Source organism: Varanus komodoensis, unplaced genomic scaffold, assembly GCF_004798865.1.
Source record: "Varanus komodoensis strain SLA01 unplaced genomic scaffold, ASM479886v1 scaffold6_4, whole genome shotgun sequence".
Classification (NCBI taxonomy): Eukaryota; Metazoa; Chordata; class Lepidosauria; order Squamata; family Varanidae; genus Varanus; species Varanus komodoensis.
In genome coordinates, this window is record NW_025336347.1 from 18614432 (window position 1) to 18633008 (window position 18577).

An 18577-nucleotide genomic window follows, 5' to 3' on the forward strand; every position below is an offset into this window, starting at 1 on the left:
ATTACCCCCACACAGACAAAGTTCATTATTCCTGCTGCCAGAATATTCTCAACATTTATGTAAACATGCTCTTAGAATATATTCAATATTTTACTGAGGATGAGAAGGGCGAAAGGGCCATTCCCCCCAGCCTTGGTGAAAAAGACGTCTTAATTATTCTCTTTTCCCTTCCCACTCCTTTTACTTCCAGAATCCAGCCTCTTTAAATTGTAAGCCTGCAAGCAAGGGCTGTCTTGTTTACTGATTGCACGCAAGCTGTCCTGGAGGCTTTTTGGCTGGGAAGTGGGATGAAAACAGTTTAAATACAGAAATAAAATTCTTACTGACTTCCCCGTGAAACTGAAGAAACTGAAAGTCCCTCCTCTTGGGGCCACCGTACACAAGGATGAACAAAACGTTGCCGACCAATTTGAAAGCCCTGAGCAATCCCCATGTGCCTCGCCATTCCCGTTTGTTTGTCATGCAGTGCTATTCTACACAGCAATGGCTTTGATGTATACACCGTTGTGAGAAAAATCACGCAAATATCTGTTTGTCCAAGGCTGCATGATCTGGAAGATGGAGTGGCAGGCTGATGCAATCTCTAAGACATATATTCTCCAGTTTCCAATTTTCACACATGAAAACATAACAGTGTAATTTTTTCCTGCTGCTTCCACACATAAAATTATATGCAATAAATGAGAAATCGCTGCTTTTTTTGTGACCTCCCTGACCCATGCAAGCCACATTTACTACAGAGGTAGCTGCCTCCTCCTGCCTCCTTCTGGAAGAGACAATTCTGTTCCTGTAGCCACTAGACTGATTTATTTCTTATTAATATTTCTATAGTGCCGTTTCTGCTAGTGTGCACAGCAATTTTTAAAAATACTACCCTAACACAATAAAAGCAAGAACACTGGAAGCAGTGAAAAACTTGAAAACTACACATTCTGAAAGGCCAAATGGAAAAGATGAGTCTTTCTAAAGGCCGAGGCCATGCAGGGCAAATGCGATTCTCAAGGAAGCATATTCCATAGCTTGAGGGCAACACAGAAGAGGGCCTTTCCATGCTTGCCCAGCAAACAGGCCTCCAAGGGTAATGGTGCCCTCAAAAGGGCCTCTGCTGCAGATCTTGCTATTTGGCAGGTCATGGCAAACCACCAAAGTGCCAAATGAGGGGAGCCCAGCCATCTCTTTCCCCAGTATGCTCTTGAAGTAGCACCTCCTGCTTCAGGAGTACAGAAGCAATTCCAGAGACTCTCAGGGGCTGCATTCTAGCAGGTGTGCGTGGCCCTCAGGTTTGATATTCCACACCCCTGCTCCACCAACTGGGAACATATTCCCCAGTTGCAAATACTACTGGCCTCCCAGCTGCTCGGCTCTTCATCTTAGCATTGCCTCTGGACATGCCACCTTTGTACTCACTTTTGCAGGCATTGGTACGACGCCCCTCGGCTGGTCGCCAGGGAAGCTCATGGTAGAAGCTGTCGCACTGCTCACAGTTCAGTCCTTTTGTGTTGTGCTTGCAGACGCAACGGCCATGCACCTGTTGGTGAAGAAATAAGGGGCGCAAAGCAGGCCCCACCCACAGTGAATGGGAAATGCTGCTCTCCAGCCTGTGTAGATGGCCAGGCTTCTGGACAGTCCTCAGCATTCCTTACTAACATCCAGTGCCTCCCCCGGCCTGCTGTGCCCCACTCGTTACCTTTCTGCCCACCTACAGAGGCAAAGGCCATGTGGGTTGTATATATCATGCCTCCTCAGGAGATCGCCGCTCAACAGTGGCATTTGGCGTCTGCTGGCATCCTCCAGAAATTGTTTTCTAAAAAGTGTTACTCTAATTTTTTATGATAAGCTTCAGAATGGGTGCATTTGGGGGAAATCTCAAATAATACAGGGAGATTATATTCCAGTGGTCAGAGTGCAAATTTTCAGAGTTCAGCATAATTCCCCGTCTCTCCCCTTTGTTAGCAGAAGGATTACCAGGGCCAGCCCTGCCATTGCGCAGGCTGATGCACCCACATTAGGCGGCAGAGTGGGGGGAGTGGCAAGCAGCCCCTCTCCCCCACCTGCTGCCTTTGCCACAAGGCAAGCTGCTGCCTCTGAGCCACCACCAATGCCTGCTCTGGAGCCCCACCAGCTGCTCTTCCACTGTGGCATTCGCTACAGCCAGGGAGCAACCGGCAGAGCACTGCAGAGCAAGTTGCTGGGTGTACTGCCAGTCAGTGCCACTCCTTTTGTGGGCAGCCACTACCAGTGCTGCCCACCCACCCATTCTACTTACTTGCAGTGGCAAGATGCATTGGGCTGAGCCTGTGAATTGCCAAAGCCCAGAGTTCAGGCACTGCTCATCAGTTAAGTTTTTACTCTTCTGGTTGCATCTCCCCTTTTTTAAATCAGGGAATATGAGACAAGAGGTTCAGCCTCTACCAGCTCAGCTGTATTTAGAAGTACTGGCACCTATTCCTTGCAGAGTCAACAAGTACATCATCTGGAAGGCCCTACAGGAAGGAACGTTTTTGGAACCTATAACATCTGGCAGCAGCCCACAGGCCTTACAGCAGATATTGAGGGCAGGGATGAAATGAGGGCACTGGAGTAGCCTGGTACCCTCCAGATGTGTTAGACTACAGCTCCCATCACCCCCTGCAGCACAGCCAGTTGTTGCCATAGTATGGTGGGGAAGGTCAATGAGAAAATGGACAGGCAGAAAAGCACAGATGGGTGGGAGTTGTGCCCTGTGGTAGCTGGAAGACTGTACTGCAGGAAGAAATCCAGCGGGCACTCTTTTTGCTGAACACGTCCAGGACATGCCGCAATTAAAAGCCAGTGTGGTGTGGTGGTGAAGAGCCTGGGACCGGGACTCAGGCGATCTGGGCTCTAGTCCCCGCTCGGCCATGGAGCCAACTGGGTGGCTTGGGCCAGTCACAGCCTCTCAGCCCAGCCTACCTCCCAGGGTTGTTGTTGTGGGGATAAGATGGAGGAGGAGAATGATGTAAGCTGCCTTGAGCCCTTTGCAGGAAAAAGGCAGGATATAAATTGGAAAAAAAAGCACAGAAGCAGCCTCTGTGGGATGGGCTGGCACCTGTTCGGTGGAGGCACGAGGGCAGGCAGTGTTCCTGTAGGTGTGAGGAGGCCTTACCATGCCCTCTACATCAGCAGGGCTGCCTGCAAGTGGAGCGCACTCTGAGGCGTGCCCATAGCAGAAGCAGTTGCCACGCAGCACCATCTCGTAAACCGCATAGTAGTACTTCTCCTTGATCTCCCGCCGTGAGTCCAGCAGGTTGTCGCCCAGTGTGTGTAATTTGGTCAAGTTCACCCGCAGGTTGGTGACTTTCAGGAGATCTGGGAGACAGAAACGGGTTGGATGAGAGAGCAAGAAGGAAAGAAGGAAGGCAGAGAAAAGCATCAGCACTGGAGACCAGCTAAGTTCTGGGGTTAACCAGGCTATGAAACGGCTGAGTTGCCAGCCTCCATAAGTTCTTGGGAAAAAATCATCAGAAAAATGCACACCACATGGAGAAGGACTTCCCTGACCATTAGCACCTCCTGGAGCTAACAGCAACACGCAGCTACTGCCAAAACAGAAACATGTCTAGAGACATAATTATCCTGCCCCAAATAGAACCAAAGACAGGGCCAGCTGCAGGCCATGTTAGGAACCCTGGGAATTATTAGAAAGCTTGCTAAATAACTTGGGTATGTATATATTTATCCTTTCTCTTAGGGAAGGAAAGCCTCTATTTCTCTAGAATAGCAGTGGGAGATCTTTTCAACCCTGAGTGCTATGAGAAGTGCCAGGTGGTAGGTTAGGCATGTGCACACACATATGTACACTGAATAAATTCATACAGACATACGTCCATATTCATTGTATATGCATACAGGTACATACACTCACACATTCATGAGGGGATAGGATTAGTGAGGAAGGGGGATGCTAAAGCTCCCATGACTCTGACCAGCTTGGCCACAGTAAGGCTCCCCGAGCCAGTGGGCTCCACAGAGAGAGGCCCAAGGTCCATATGCAGCCCTCCCCTGATCTAGAATATATTCCCTGAAGGAGGGGCATCCAGTGTTTGTGATGCAAAATTATTCACGCGGGAGTTTGGATCTGGTGGGGGAAAGGATATTTTTCAGAAGAAACATAGAACTGCATGTGACCTCAAAGACCATCTAGCCTTTGTTGATACAGAAATGCACCTCTAAAAGGAGAACAACCTGCTTCTTGACATTTTCATGGAGAAGAAGGCAGTGGGTATTAGAAAGAGAAATCCAATCAATGTGTGATGCCTGAGTGCATGTATTTGGAAAACACTCCCGCTAATAAGCTGCTGTTTACAAATCAGCACATAGCCCTAACTCTCTTTCTCCTTTGTGTGTACATGGATTAAGTAATTATCATATTGCTTAGGGCACAATCCTATTGTTCTCGCAGCAGATGCTAGCAAGCCTTCAAACAATTTCCAGCCATCTAGATTTAGCACTGGGAGAACAAGGGAGGGAGGCTGGCTGGCATGCCAGTTACAGTGAGCATAAATCCATGGCTCTTTCTGCACCAGCTGTGAGGGGGTGGAGGGTGGGATCAGCTTCAGAGTCCCAGCTCTGAGATCACAGGATCTCAGAGCTGGGACTCCAAGGAATCCTCTGGCCTTTCAGGAGAGGTGGGAGGTTATAGCATTGTGCTCTTAAGTTATTGTCTGTCGTCTTCACCTTTCTATCAAGGAGCATAAAGGCAGTTTCCTTGATTAAAACAACATATTGATACGTCCAGAGAAGCATGAAATTTGTCTTAAGGCCAACATGCCACCCTCAGACCATGGAAATGTTTGCTGCAGCAGACACATCCCAAGAGGCCCCCTCCTTCAGTTGTCAGAATGCCAGGGGTCCACCTTCTCTCTCATCAGGATTTATTGTGTGCCGAGTCTCTACACTTATCTTTTCAGCCCACATCCCACAGAGAGACTCACTCTGAATTTTTGGACTGTAGGGGTCACGAATGTGGATGGCCGGGTCCAGCACCCTGTAGATTACCTGCAGTGAGGAGGAAAGACAGGAGAAGCCAGGGTGTGCTAACCTTGGGTGCTACATCAAGGCATGGCCAACACCATCTCTCTGGTGCTGTATCTGAGGGTTCAGAACCTCAGGCCCAAGGGCCAGATAAGTAGTGCAAGGTTCCCTAGAGGGCCACCTCCCTTCACCTGCCCACTTTTCCCTCCCCAACCACTGATTGTCTGGTGGTTATCCAGCTTTTATGCAGTTTTCCCCCATCCTAAAAGGCTGAAATGCCTCTCCTATGGCTTAATGGCTGGAAATAAGAATTTTAACATAATATGTGCTAGTATTTCTGGTACTTTGGGTGCCATCCCTTTGCCTTCAGCCCAACCTCATTTCGCTTTCCACACCACCCACTGCTTCTGGCAAATGAAAATTGGCTCTCATGCTGAAAGAACTTCAACATCCTAGACTAAATGAACTGCATCCACACCTGACCCCCAGTCCAATTCCCCTGAGATCCCTGCCCTGCCCTGCACTCACCTCTCCCTCAGTAGAGGGCTCAATGTCTGAGTAACGTGACTCACAGATGACATCATCCACCCGCCTCAGGGGGCCACGGGGGGCCACCGGGAAGGATGCAGCACAGTCATAGGCAAAGTAGCGGTACACCTGCCAGGTGCGCCCAAAATCTGCTGAACGCTCCACCAACATGGCTGCTGGCCGAAAAGTCTGCGGGAACAGAGAATACACGGGGAGCCTTGAGCATGCCCAGAATGGTTGTCTGGTAATGGGGAGAAATGGTGTAGATCATCTACAACAGCCCGTTCACCTGTTGTAAGTGCTCACTTGATGAGGCAGTTGTCAAGGGACAAATGTGTATGGGTGACCCAGGCCCTAGATGCATATGTTATTGGCTACATCACATGTATACATATGAAGTAGCCGTAATTCCTTTGGTCTTCTTAAACAACTGCTCACTGTGTTTGCGCTGCTTCCCTTCTGTTTGTTCTACAGGGATCTACTCCTTTGCTAACAGTTTCCACAGAAATGGTTTGTCGTATAGAAAGGAATTTCTGTCTTTCAAATGAAGCTACACAGAGACACAAAACTGTGCAGAAATGTACCATTTCTTTAAAACTGGAAGACAGAGAAATAGTAATAATACGGAGGATTAAGATGATGATAGCATCTAGAATTGCTCAGAACTGAGTAACATTCTGTAAATGAAGCTAGACAATGATGCCATTAAAATCTTCTCTGGAATCACCCACAGGGAAAGAGCTGTGGGTAACAGGATATTTCTGCAACTACCTGAGTCTCTATCAGATTGCAAGCTTTGTTTTTCCTTTTCAAAGGAAAAAGCTATTGTATATGCATCAGTTGTGAACCTCTCTGAAATGAATAAATTTTTTGCCCACTGGGTAAATGCCATTGCACACATTATTTTGGGTCTGCAAATCCAGCAACAAGCATGTAATGTATGGATTTCAATCACAGGTGTGTCTGAGATCAGTTCACAAGGTGTTTTTAAATCCTGATGAAAAATGGAAATGAATGTCTCTTGCCTCCCTAGGTTAGTGACAGAGAAAGCCCTGCTTTTCAAGCGGAAGGAAGGTCCCAAGTTCTGTCTCTGGCCTCTTTATTTAAAGCTGCGAGTAGCAGGTGATGCGAAGGACCCTTTTCTGACTGAGACCCTGAAGAGTGGCTGCTAGCTAGAGCAGCACTGGGCTAGGTGTGCAAAGAATCTGACCTGGCCAGTAGGGCAGCAGCTAATGAGAAACACACAGAGGAAGAACAGAACAGAGATACAGAGAGTCATTCTATGGTCCCTGGCTGAGCCTCTCCAAGGTGAGAAAAGCAGCCTAAGAAAGGAAGGTAAAGGGAGCTTTCCAGTGGTCAGGGAAGGAAGACACTGGACAGGCCAGAATACGACTGATCCAGAGACTCATCCAGCCACCTTCCCTTCCACTCCAAAGCGCCCTTTCTAGATGGGCTAAACATTCAGGAGACCAGAGGGTTGGGAGGCAAGATCACTTTCTTTACTTCTCCTGCTCTGCCAGCTTCAGCCCAGCAAGGAATCTCGGAAGCCTCCAAGTTTGAGAGCTTCTGAGCAGTGAATATTATGGAGACATGTGATTGTAAACAGAAAGAAATTAGATGAAGACAAGAAGAGGAAGAGAAACCAATAAAGAAAGGGAGTATAAAGGAATAATTTGTTCTGAAATAAAATCTTTTCCTTTTTGTCTCCAGAAACAAACAAAAATCAGAATGGAAAAATATTGAAACCTCTACAATAATTAACTTCTTTTAAAAAGGGTACTGGAGTTTAATTACTGATTGTATAAAAATAGTTCAGGGTGTGTGTGTGTGTGTGAGAGAGAGAGAGAGAGGGGAGGGAGAGGGAGATCTTTATATGAGTCTATGTAAGTTTTATACTACACATGGAGCGCTTCAGCTATTGGATAGTAATTAAACATAATAAATGAAATGAATGAAACATTAAAATTAAACTTTATTCTATTTTTAATATATTACATATAACTTGGTTGGCATATAAATACTTTTTAAAGGTGCGATATTATGGTTGTTTAGATAGGGAAAAAAGTCCTACAACTCCCAGCATTCTCCAGCCATCATGGATCATGCCTTAAACCTTAAGTGAGACTAATATACAGAATATTACACTTGCTATGTAATATCACATCTAGCTGCAGCTGCACACTAGGCAGAAATAGAAAAAAACTAGTCATCCTACAAATCACTGTTAGATAACAGAACATTTACTAGCAAGTTCTTGGAAATGACATTTTAATAATTCCCTTGCTTAATTTTGAAACTCTGCTTATTCCAAGAAAATATTTCACAACTGTATTTTGATTTTTCCATCTTGGGGCATTGGAACATAATTAAACCCCTTAAAAAAAGAAAAGAAAAGAAATCCAGACTTTCGTATTCTTGCCAAGTTAAAGAGAATTTTCCCAGCTCTCTTCTGCAATGTCAGTAAAAGCAGAAAGTCCACAATAAAATGACAAAGCAGTAATTGACCCTTCACTAATTTTGAGTTAATTCAGCAGTAATATGATGAACAGATACCCATCCCCCTGGATGTATGTTGCATATGCTAAAAAATACTGAAGAGGAGGTAATGAGCCATGCCCACCTTTCCCCACATCCCTCCATGTCTGAAGAAGGACTGCACGGGGAGGCAGCCACTGCCAGGCCAAAGGAGAGAGCTACTTCGCATGGCGTGTGTCCTGCACTGAATTGCCGCTGTTGCCCCTGTCATGGTCTCAGCCAGAACTTTCCTCCTGGTGCAAATAGCAGGCATCTGTTGTGAGCGCAGGTTCCCACCGGGATTGTGACCTGATCAAAGCATGCAAGCCCCTCCTTCCCGCCACCTCATGGTCCTGATCCAGCTTGTCCCCCACTAGCTCTCCCCACTGGCAGGCAACAGTGGGGTCCCAACACTGGAGTCTTTCCCAACGTCTGCTACCCATTCCTGTTAGTTGAAGAGGCCAGGGACTGAACTGAGGACTTTCCACCTGTGAAACATGGACTTGACTGCTAAGCCATGGTTCCCCGGCCTGTGGGGAAATGTACACACTGGCAGAAGGAAAAAGAATGCTGGAGCTCGCTCACTCACTTATTTAAAACATTTGTATGCCACCCAATTGTGCCACAGCACCTCTGGGTGGCTCACAATCATAAGATACAACACAATAAAAACTAATTACAACATATTAAAATACAGTGTTAATAAAATACAGATGAAAATACAAAACAAAAGGTCAGGTGGAATTATCTACTAAAATATTTTTTAAAAAGGGAAGTCTTCACCTGGCACCGAAAAGAATATAAGGAATCAGGATCCCTTGGGGAGAGCATTCCAATATGGGGAGCAGCAGCAGAAAAGGCCCTCTTCCTAGCAGCCCTCCCTCTCACCTCCTTAAGGGACGGCTCACCCAGGAGGTCCCGCTGCATAGATCTCAAAGGCCAGGTAGGCACACGTGGGTGCAGGCACTCCTTAAGGTAACTGAGGCCTATGCCGTTTAGGGATTTACATGTCAACACAAGCACCTTGAATTGGGCTCAGGCCACAGTTGGTAACCAATGGAGTTCTTTCAATGTAGGTGTTATGTGGGCCACTCTAGGGGTTCCCATCACCAACCAAACAGCTCTGTTCTGTACCAATCGTAATTGCCAGACTGTCTTCAAGGGCAGCCCCATGTAGAGAGCATTGCAGTAATCTATTTTGGATGTTACCAGTGCATTTGTACTTCCCAGAAAAAGAAGGAAGCACAGAGCCTTCCCTGGGGTAAAAGCCCACCTTTCCCCAAGTGAGACATACCTTGAAAGTCATGATGAGATGAGTGAAGTGGAACTCAGCCTCCAGGTCCAGGCGAATGCTGACCTGTTCCACACCTGGAGAGGGAGGGACGAACAGAGAGATTCGTCTTAAGCCCCGGCAAACCACCATTCAGTGGGACAGCTCTTTTCAGACTATATTAGGCAGCGGCATCATTAGGGCTAGGTCACTGGACATAGCAGGTCCAGGGCCCTGAAAGATCAGGACCCCTCAAATATAGTCCTCATATGTGGATTTTATGCAACATATTTGGGTGACAGCCAAGATCTCAGCACCATGACTGGACACATTGCTGATACCTCCCTGGTACCCCTCTTTTCCTCACTTCCACTCTGTCAGCTGGGCCACAATGTCATGAAGAAGCACTTATTGGGCGCATTCTAGGAAATTAAAATGGCTGCACTCAGCTGTGAGTTGGAGCACTGCTGCCTGTAGCCGCCACCAGGCAAGTCCAGCTGTACTCCTCTATCCCAGAAAGCACTTCAGAACTGCATCTGGCCCTGCCAGGAGTCCTCATTTCCAGAAAAAAAGGAATTTGACATGTTACTGCCAAAGCATAAGGCAGGACTGAAGTAGCCCTCATATTATGCTTGGCCTATGTAGCCTAGGTAGCCCCTCTCTCATAAGATTTTATGGCTTATTTTATCTGTCAGGTTTTGCAACTGATTTTGTTTGCTGCCTTGAGAAGCCATGCTCCAAAAGAGGGTATAAATGTTTGAAATAAGCAAATCACACCCTGCATATGGCTTAGGGGGAAGCTCTGCTGACAATCTCCCTGTAAAGGAAACATTTATGGAGTGGTCTTTTCTTCAGTGGCTCCCTGAATTCTCACCTGAGCCTTTTTTGCTGCTATTTAGGCTGCAGTTAATGCAGGCTTCATAAGAAGGAAGTCCTACAAAGCCCAGCATTCCCTCACCAGCCATGTTGGAACTTTTTGCTATCCAAGCATGCATAGCACTGCACTTTGGGGCATTAAGAAAATATATTGCCTACTCCTTTTCCTATTTTTTGCCCAAGCATGTGTGGTTGGTACCACTAAATAGTGGGACCACTAAATAAGAAGGAAGGAGATCCAGTGACTCATATGAGGGAACAGGCACAGATGCTAAATGACTATTTTGCCTCTGTGTTCTCCCCAAAGCAGGACGGGGGATATCCGCATAGGAGATTAGATGAGGCTGGGGACTTAGGGGCACAGATTAGAGTCACCCCCCCTTGAAGTCAAGGGGCTCCTCAGGGCATTGGACATTACAAAGGCGCCAGGCCCTGATGGGTTACATCCAAGAGTACTTAGAGAGTTGGCAGGGGTTCTCTCACGCCCACTGGCCTCCATTTTTGAGACCTCATGGAGAACAGGTGAAGCTCCAGAGGACTGGAGGGTGGCATCAGTGGTCCCAATTTTCAAAAAGGGTAGTAGAAAGGACATGGGGAATTATAGACCGGTTAGCCTTATGTCCATTGTAGGAAAAACAATGGAAAGGCTCATAATAGAGAGAGATCTAGTGATGCTAGATAGGGAAGGGAGGCTGACAGCCACACAACACAGCTTCTGCAAAAACAGGTCCTGCCAGACAAACCTTGTGGAATTCTATGACAAGGTTTCGAGATGGCTAGATGGAGGGGATGCAGTGGATGTGGTATACCTGGATTTCAGCAAGGCCTTTGACAAAGTGCCCCATGATATCCTGGTGGAGAAACTGAGGAGTTTTGGGATACACCAAAGCACTGTCCGGTGGATTAGGGCATGGTTGACTGACCGAAAGCAGAAGGTAACCATTAGCGGGGAATCATCGGGATGGCGGCCAGTGACAAGTGGGGTCCCCCAGGGCTCTGCCCTGGGGCCGATCCTGTTTAATCTTTTCATTAACGACATGGAAGAAGGGGTGAACAGTCTGCTGATCAAATTCGCAGACGACACTAAAACTGGAGCAGTGGCCGCAACTGAGGAGCAGGTACTCCAGATCCAAAAGGATCTGGACAGACTATGGAAGTGGGCAGGAGACAACAGGATGGCGTTCAATGTGGATAAGTGCAAGGTCTTGCACTTGGGGCATAGGAATAGGTGCCATAAGTACAGGTTAGGTGACAAGTGGCTGGAGAGCAGCACTAGTGAAAGGGACCTCGGGGTGCTGGTTGACTGCAGGCTAAACATGAGTCAGCAGTGTGATGCGGTGGTCAAGAGGGCGAACGCCAGCCTTGGTTGCATAGCCTGAAGTGTGGCTTCTAGATCAAGAGAAGTATTACTACCACTCTACACGACTCTGGTGCGCCCACAATTGGAGTATTGTGTTCAGTTTTGGGCCCCTCATTACAGAAAGGATATAGCCAGGTTGGAGTCAGTGCAGCGTAGGGCCACAAGGTTGGTGGCCGGTTTGCAGGGGATGCCATACGAGGCGAGACTGAGTGAACTGGGTCTCTTCAGCCTGGAGAAGAGGAGACTCAGAGGGGATATGTTGGTGACATACAGGTATGTGAGGGGATGTCACATGGAGATGAGTAGAGACCTGTTCTCCCCTGCAGAGGAAGGCAGGACACACTCCAATGGAGCAAAGCTCAGGGAGCCAAGGTTCCATTTGGATGCCAGGAAGCACTTCCTGACAGTCAGGACCCTGAGAGTGTGGAATGGGCTTCCACGAGAGGTCGTGGAGGCCCCATCAGTGAGGGTGTTCAAGGATAGGCTGGATGTCCACATGGTGGGCATGTCGTGAGCGGAGCTGGCTGGTGCCGGAGGTCAGACTAGATGGCCCGGGAGACCCCTTCTGACTCGCTCTGTTTCAATGTTTCTCTGTAAGCAGTTTGCTCACAAGTTCAGCCTGGTACCGCACCTGTCTCCTTCCCCTTCTCTACATCTATCTCACTCCTTCATCTCTTTCTGCCTGGACTTCTGGCCTGCCACCAAGCCCCCATCATGCTAGTTACGTGTACCAAGTTATTGCTTTTAACACGTCTGCCTTAACAATTGGTGAGTAGCTTGTACACACGTTGGCCTGATCATTTGCATGTATGCTTCAATTCCTTCACTAAATTACTCCTCGATTAAGCAACTGTGTCTTTAGTCTACTAATCCCATTTACCCTCATGGTGGCAAGCTGTGGAACACTTGGTGCTTGTGTTGCAAAAGATCCTTTCAAGAGTCCAGATCTGAACACACCCACATCTATGTTCAAAAGTCTACTTGGTAAGAAGGAGCCAATATAAAAACTTCTTTTTAGACATAAAAAGTCTGTAGTAAATATAGTAATGTTGCAGTTATACAGAACATTTTAATAGTTTTGGTAAAATATTCTGGCATATTGACAGCCATGTGTATAGTGGTTAAAATACTGGATTAGGACTTGACTCAATCTTGAAGCTCCCTGGGTGATTTTGGGTAGCATTACAGTTGGCTACACATTGCTGCTCTCACATTTTTTAAAGCTGACTTGCTGAAAAGATACGTTCCATGCACCCTTCAGTGTATGCATCTGCAAAGAAGAAGGCAGAATTGCCTGAATGCAAATATAGAAGAAAGTAGTGCCAGTGACTGCAGAGAAGCCAAGGTGGAGAGCCAAAGGACCTACCGCCTATGTCATTTGCTTTTAGGGTGGGAACCTAATTATGTGTGGGTCCCGTGTTGTGTCCTGGGATGTAGGGATGGATAGTCTGGCTGCTGGAGACAAGTTGCTGGCACCAAGTTCCTCTGAGCTGCAGTGTTGTCCCCCTCACCCCCACCTGGCAAGGGTCCAGGAACAGACAGGACTCAATTTGGTATGATTCAGCATTTCCTCTGCGTGGGAGAGAAAGGAAAGCAACGGGACTCTAGGGGCACCCTCTGCACTTCTGCTCCGGGTGCCCTGGCAGGCCATGTCCTGAACAAAGAGCACACTCTGTGCAGGCTTCCTGCCCACGTACAAAGGGCATGGTGAGTTCACCCAGCTGGGCGATAGGCTTGCCACAAGGCATTATACAGCCCTAGCATAAGGAAGGACACGCACACAGAGACACGGGTCCTGGTCACGGATGGAGTGATTTTCCTCCAGTGAAGCAGATGAGAGGTTGCCTGCTATAATTCTGGCATGACAGGGTATGTCTGTTCAGCAGGATGAGACGAGCAGACTTAATGCTAAACTCATGTTATTAATGAATGGATGTTACAGACATAGTTGGGGCAAGAAGCCTAAAACTCTGCTCAGCCAAAGTTGGACACTTCCACTTCCAGCATGATGAAGTCTGTGCAGTGATGCTGAATCTTGAGAATCAAACTTTTCTTTTCTGAAAAAAAGCTGGATCCAACGTTTTCCTTCATCCAACAGAGGAAGACTCCTTCTGGAAGGGGAAGGGAGCTCTTGGATCCTACTTCAAGTTTCTACCTCTCACGGCTCAGGTAAAAACTATTTAAAAAGGAGTTACAGGTCCAGAAATAAGTGTGTCTGCATTTCAGTGATAAAAGAAGGGCTTCTTTACTTACATAAAGTGAAGAAATTAAAGTTGGGTCCCCTAAGAGAACTGCAGAGCTGGAAAAAATGGAAAGGTCACCTATTCCAGCTTCCTGCCCAAAGGCAAGCCAACCTGTACCAAAGATCCACCTATCCAAGAATGCAGTGTTTGCAAATTACTCCAGATGACTCCAGCATTTAGAGTTCTCAACAACACATCTATTTTGTATCTTCTTTTATCCTGTGGCCCACACAGAAGGTATTTTACAGGCGTGGGTAGATTTCCAGGTGATTTGGCATTGATCAGTGAGCTGAGCTTCCAATTCCATTATTTAACAGTATTGGTAACAGTTAAACTTCCCTCCAAGGAAACTTTACTCCAAAGAAAGTTTGATGGGAAACATGAAGTGGGCTTTTGTGTGAACAGTTTGTGAGCTATTGGGGATGATGACAAGGGGAATTCTGAGCTGAACCCACACTCAAGCCTGTTCCTTAATTTAAAATGCAATTCCCTGATAAGTAATCTGTCAGGGGTTGCATAGTAGCAGTGGATGGAGCTGGAGCCAAAGCCAAAGCGTGCAGGAGAGCACCCCTTTCCGCTTTCTACCACCTCTTTCTCTGCCTCTTCCTTACCACACAGCAGGCTGCAAGCAAAGAGACAGGCTGCTCTTGGCAGAAGTCTACTCTGATCTCATGAGCACTGCATTAGTAATTACACTGAGGGACAGATGAATTAGACTAAGGAATTCATCCCTCGCAGCATTAATTATCCACCCCTGGTCTAAACCATCTCCTTTTCTCCCAGGCAGGAGCCACAACAGCAACTAACAGTGCTTCAAAATGCAATTCCAGGAGACTTTACAAAGAAACAAACCAATCTCTGTTCTACAGTGGGCATGGGGGGCAGGACTTGTACAGCTCCTTGCACACACTGCAAAAGAGAAATAATGTCAGCCTAGGAAGGATGAAACTTCAATTTCTTACCATTCTCTGACTGCCACCAGGCCTTCTTGCGATAGTGTGCAAAGGCAGTGATCACATTCTCAATGCGATGGCTCTTGGGATTTGACACAGGGTCATAGGGCCGACGGGAGTCACACGTAAAACATTTTTTCTCATCCTGTTAAAAAGATGGAATCACCCATGTGTCTCTGATCTGTGTATATTCCACATGATGGTGATCCAGACACAAGGTGTTTGTTGTGGAATATAGCATCTTTAAAAAATATTGCTCTGCGCATACACACATGATGCATGCATGTAACATTAGCTGTTTTGGTTACAAGGGTAAGCTTTAAGCATGTCTGGTAAAAAAAACTCAGAAGCTGGCAAGCAGTAACTCCAGTTACCAGTGGGTATGTGTATGTTAGCACTCCGTAATGTTGTTATTTTTGGTTTTATTAAGCATGATATTTTTATTCAGTCCTTCCTCCGACGAGTTCAGGGTGGCACACATGGTCCCTGTCCCCAACCCTCTATTTTTGCCTCGCAATAATCTTGGGTCAGTGAATTGGGCTGAAGAAGGTGAAGGAGTCTGACTGGCCCAATGCTACTGAGGAATCTGCAGGGCTGAGTAAGATTCTGAACTGGAATACCCTCGATCCTAGTTCTTTTCCTATAGCTAGCAAGAAGCAGAACCCCTCTTGCAAAACCAAGGAATCACCTGCATGCACTGAGCTGGCTCTCACAGCTAGACAGCCATGGGTTAAGCAACCCATGGGTCATCAGGGACCAGTGAGAAAAAACAGCTGTCTTGCCACCAGTGCTCTAACACTTCCACTTTTTTTTCAGCTGTCAGCAACCCGTAAGTGGCTCAGGGATGTGTTGCTTAGTGTGGTGTTGGAACACAGACCATTAGGTTGTTTAGCCCCTGACCACGCCTGAGGGAGGTCTGGGTTCAGGCAACTTGCTAAGCAACCCACTGCAGAGCTGCCCACAGGAATGGCTGCAGGCAGAGTATGAGCACCTTCCCTGGTTGCTCATGACAGCCTATTTATTTTCAAGTAACACTGAGCATGATTTATTGGCATTAAAGGGATTGAAAACAGACAAAGCAGTGTGCAGACATGAAGTATGGCATGGCGCTCATGCAACTGATGTTGCTGTGTACGTTTAAAAATGGCAACATTCCCTGCCAGAATTCTGCACCTGGAAAAAATGTGAATCCTGCAACCTCTGTAAATCATGGCTGATGATGATAAGAGGAAAATCTATACAAGGACACTCTCAATTCTGTCTCTACTGCAATAACAATTAGAAAATTGCATACATATTTCAATAAGGGCGTAGCCTTTTAAGGATATTGTATTCGCTGACCAGCGTGCCATTCTGCGCTTCCTCACCACCACAAACTGCAGAATACACTCAAGTCTCTGCACAGTGATGTGACCAAGGAATTTGGTACCACGGGCTAAAGACATAATCCTACGCATGTTTACATCCACACACATGTATCCTGTAATTCCTAGCGTGGCCCAGCCAGTCCTGTTGACGTAAGGCTTGCTGGAAATTATAGGCATTTTTTTCTGTCCAAGATGATCTTATGCAGTACTCCTATAGATAGCCATGTGTATTTTGTCAGTTGTGATGTACATTTCTTTTCGCCTCACATCCACCACTATTGCAACAGCTTCTACATTCCTGATGTTACAGAAATCCCCTCCCAAAGTATTAGCCTCTGATTTAAAAAAATGCTTTGAACATGGACTGTTTTGCATATGAAGCTCAATTAAATTATTGCACATCAGGACTTGTGCTACAGGTAGACACATCACATTGCAGTGCCAGTGTCAGCTCCAGTGGGCCCTGTTGGCCAGTGCCTCATCACCTCCTGGTTTCTGGGAGGTCGTTTGGGAGGAGAGTCCTTTGCTGCAGGGCCCTGGACTTCAGCCCTGGATGTAACACTGCTTCGGTTTGACGAGACAGAAGGGAATCCAGTTCTAAGCGTGGGATGGCGTCGCAGCTGGGGAATGCCCAGCACGACAACAAACCTCAAATGCCTCTCCCTCCTGCTCCCTCTGAAGTCCCCACTCCCTTAAGAACACAAGAAATCAGCAAGAGCCATGCTGGACTGGACTGAGGGCCCATCTAGTCCAACCTTTAGTTCATACAGTGGTCCACTAGCTGCCTGCAGGAAGTTTACAAGCCAGGCATGAGTGTATCAGCATCCTCCTGCCCATGTTCTCCAGCAATTGGGGTACAGAGTGCCATCCAACTACTAGTGTCTCAGATAGTCTTACAGTAAAAGCAGCATATAGTAAAATGAAGCACAACATCCAAATAGATTCCACTAAAATAAAACCCACATTAAAACCTAATCAAAGATTAAACTAATGGGACAATAAGAGGGTTTTAGCCTGGCACCAAAAGGAGCAAGGTGTCGGTACCAGGCAAACCTTCTCCTCCATGAATTTGTCAAGTTGGTACTCATTGCTACATCTTGTGGAAATGAATCCCATACTTTCACTAGGCACTAAGTAAACCAGTGACAACCCACTCTGTGTCGCAGTTTGGGGAAGCTATCTCATCCCCTTGACCAAGCAGGAACTTATGGGCTGAGTGCACAGCTTTTTCTTAGCAGACACTAAGACAGACTCCCATCCTGACACACTCCCACCCATCACCAGATGCTGCACCCACCTCTCATCGCTATGCAACACTCACCTGCAAGTGGCTGACAATGCAGTAGGGCTGGGGACGTCGCAGACCACAGGTGGAGGTGGCAGAGAGGCGGTCGGCCCGGCCTACAAGCAGATCTCCCGTGGCTGGGTAGCAGCTGCCTTGGGAACAACCATGGGGGGGCTCAGGCTCTTGGCACATCACTCCCCCCAGTACTGTGGAGACAATGAAGATCAAAGAAGAAGTAGTGAGCACGGAACGAGGTACTCTGGGACAGGGCCCATTCCACTGTGGGCAGGGAACAAAGGTGCACTGAAAAATACTTCCGTTTGCTCAGAGTCAGAGTCAGAGTTCCAGAAACAGAAAGGTATGACTTGAGTTTTCAGCTGTAAAGATTACTGAAGGGTTTTTTTTTTCCTGCAGTGCAGTTCTTCAAGGGCATGTCAGCCATAAGCAAGCATATGGTAGGTGGTAGAGGATTTATTCACAGAAAAAAGGATTTATTCATAGAAAAAGGAAAGACAGGAAAAAGTCTTCAGGATAATGATAAGACTTTTAATATTAGGAAGTAAATAGTGTAACAGCATCTGTGGTCATAACTGACCACCAATAATTGGGGAACTATAGGGACCTTAGATCAATACTTTCAGCTTTTATCTTTTAAATGCAAGGTTCCATCCCTCATGAGTTACCAGTGAAATAGAAATAAAAGGCACAGACAATCCAGCCAAGGCTAAACATGTTTAAAGTCCCACTAATTTCAGTGAGAAATTGACAGTCCAATTCTGTGCATGCTTACACAGAAGTAAGCAATGCTGAGTTAACTGGAATTTACTTCCAGGTTATTGCACACAGCTTTGTCACTGAAATCAGTAGTACTTTAATAATTGTTTGGATAATACTCAAATTAAACAACATGTTATCACTGCACTCTTACTGAGATTTGAGATTCTTCCCCCCGTCCCTCAAATTCCTGAGAAACCAGTTTATATGAAAAATATATCTGATTGATACCTTTTGTTTTTTGGACAATAGGCTTTCCTGTAAGCGCAGTTTGTGGGTACTTCCATTTGATCTGCTGCTTTGTATGCCTTATTTTTTCTTGACAATATAGGGGCAGCGGTTGGCAAATAAAATTCCCTTCTGCATTCTTGGCCTCGCTCCTTCCACTTGGCTTCCAGTCAAGTTCCTTTATTCA

The 18577-nt window shown here is 46.7% G+C and overlaps 1 protein-coding gene across 1 annotated transcript in view; it reads right to left on the reverse strand.

The window, feature by feature from the left end:
- The window catches only part of LAMB2 (laminin subunit beta 2), a 65036-nt gene that overhangs the window by 40780 nt on the left and 5679 nt on the right, over window positions 1-18577 (reverse strand). Inside the window, exons 2-8 of the mRNA XM_044451814.1 lie at window positions 17425-17594; window positions 14746-14881; window positions 9329-9402; window positions 5521-5709; window positions 4953-5016; window positions 3125-3327; window positions 1408-1528 (exon numbers count right to left, since the gene is read on the reverse strand). Of these exons, the coding sequence (XP_044307749.1) occupies window positions 1408-1528; window positions 3125-3327; window positions 4953-5016; window positions 5521-5709; window positions 9329-9402; window positions 14746-14881; window positions 17425-17594 (957 nt within the window). The remainder of the gene's footprint in view (window positions 1-1407; window positions 1529-3124; window positions 3328-4952; window positions 5017-5520; window positions 5710-9328; window positions 9403-14745; window positions 14882-17424; window positions 17595-18577) is intronic.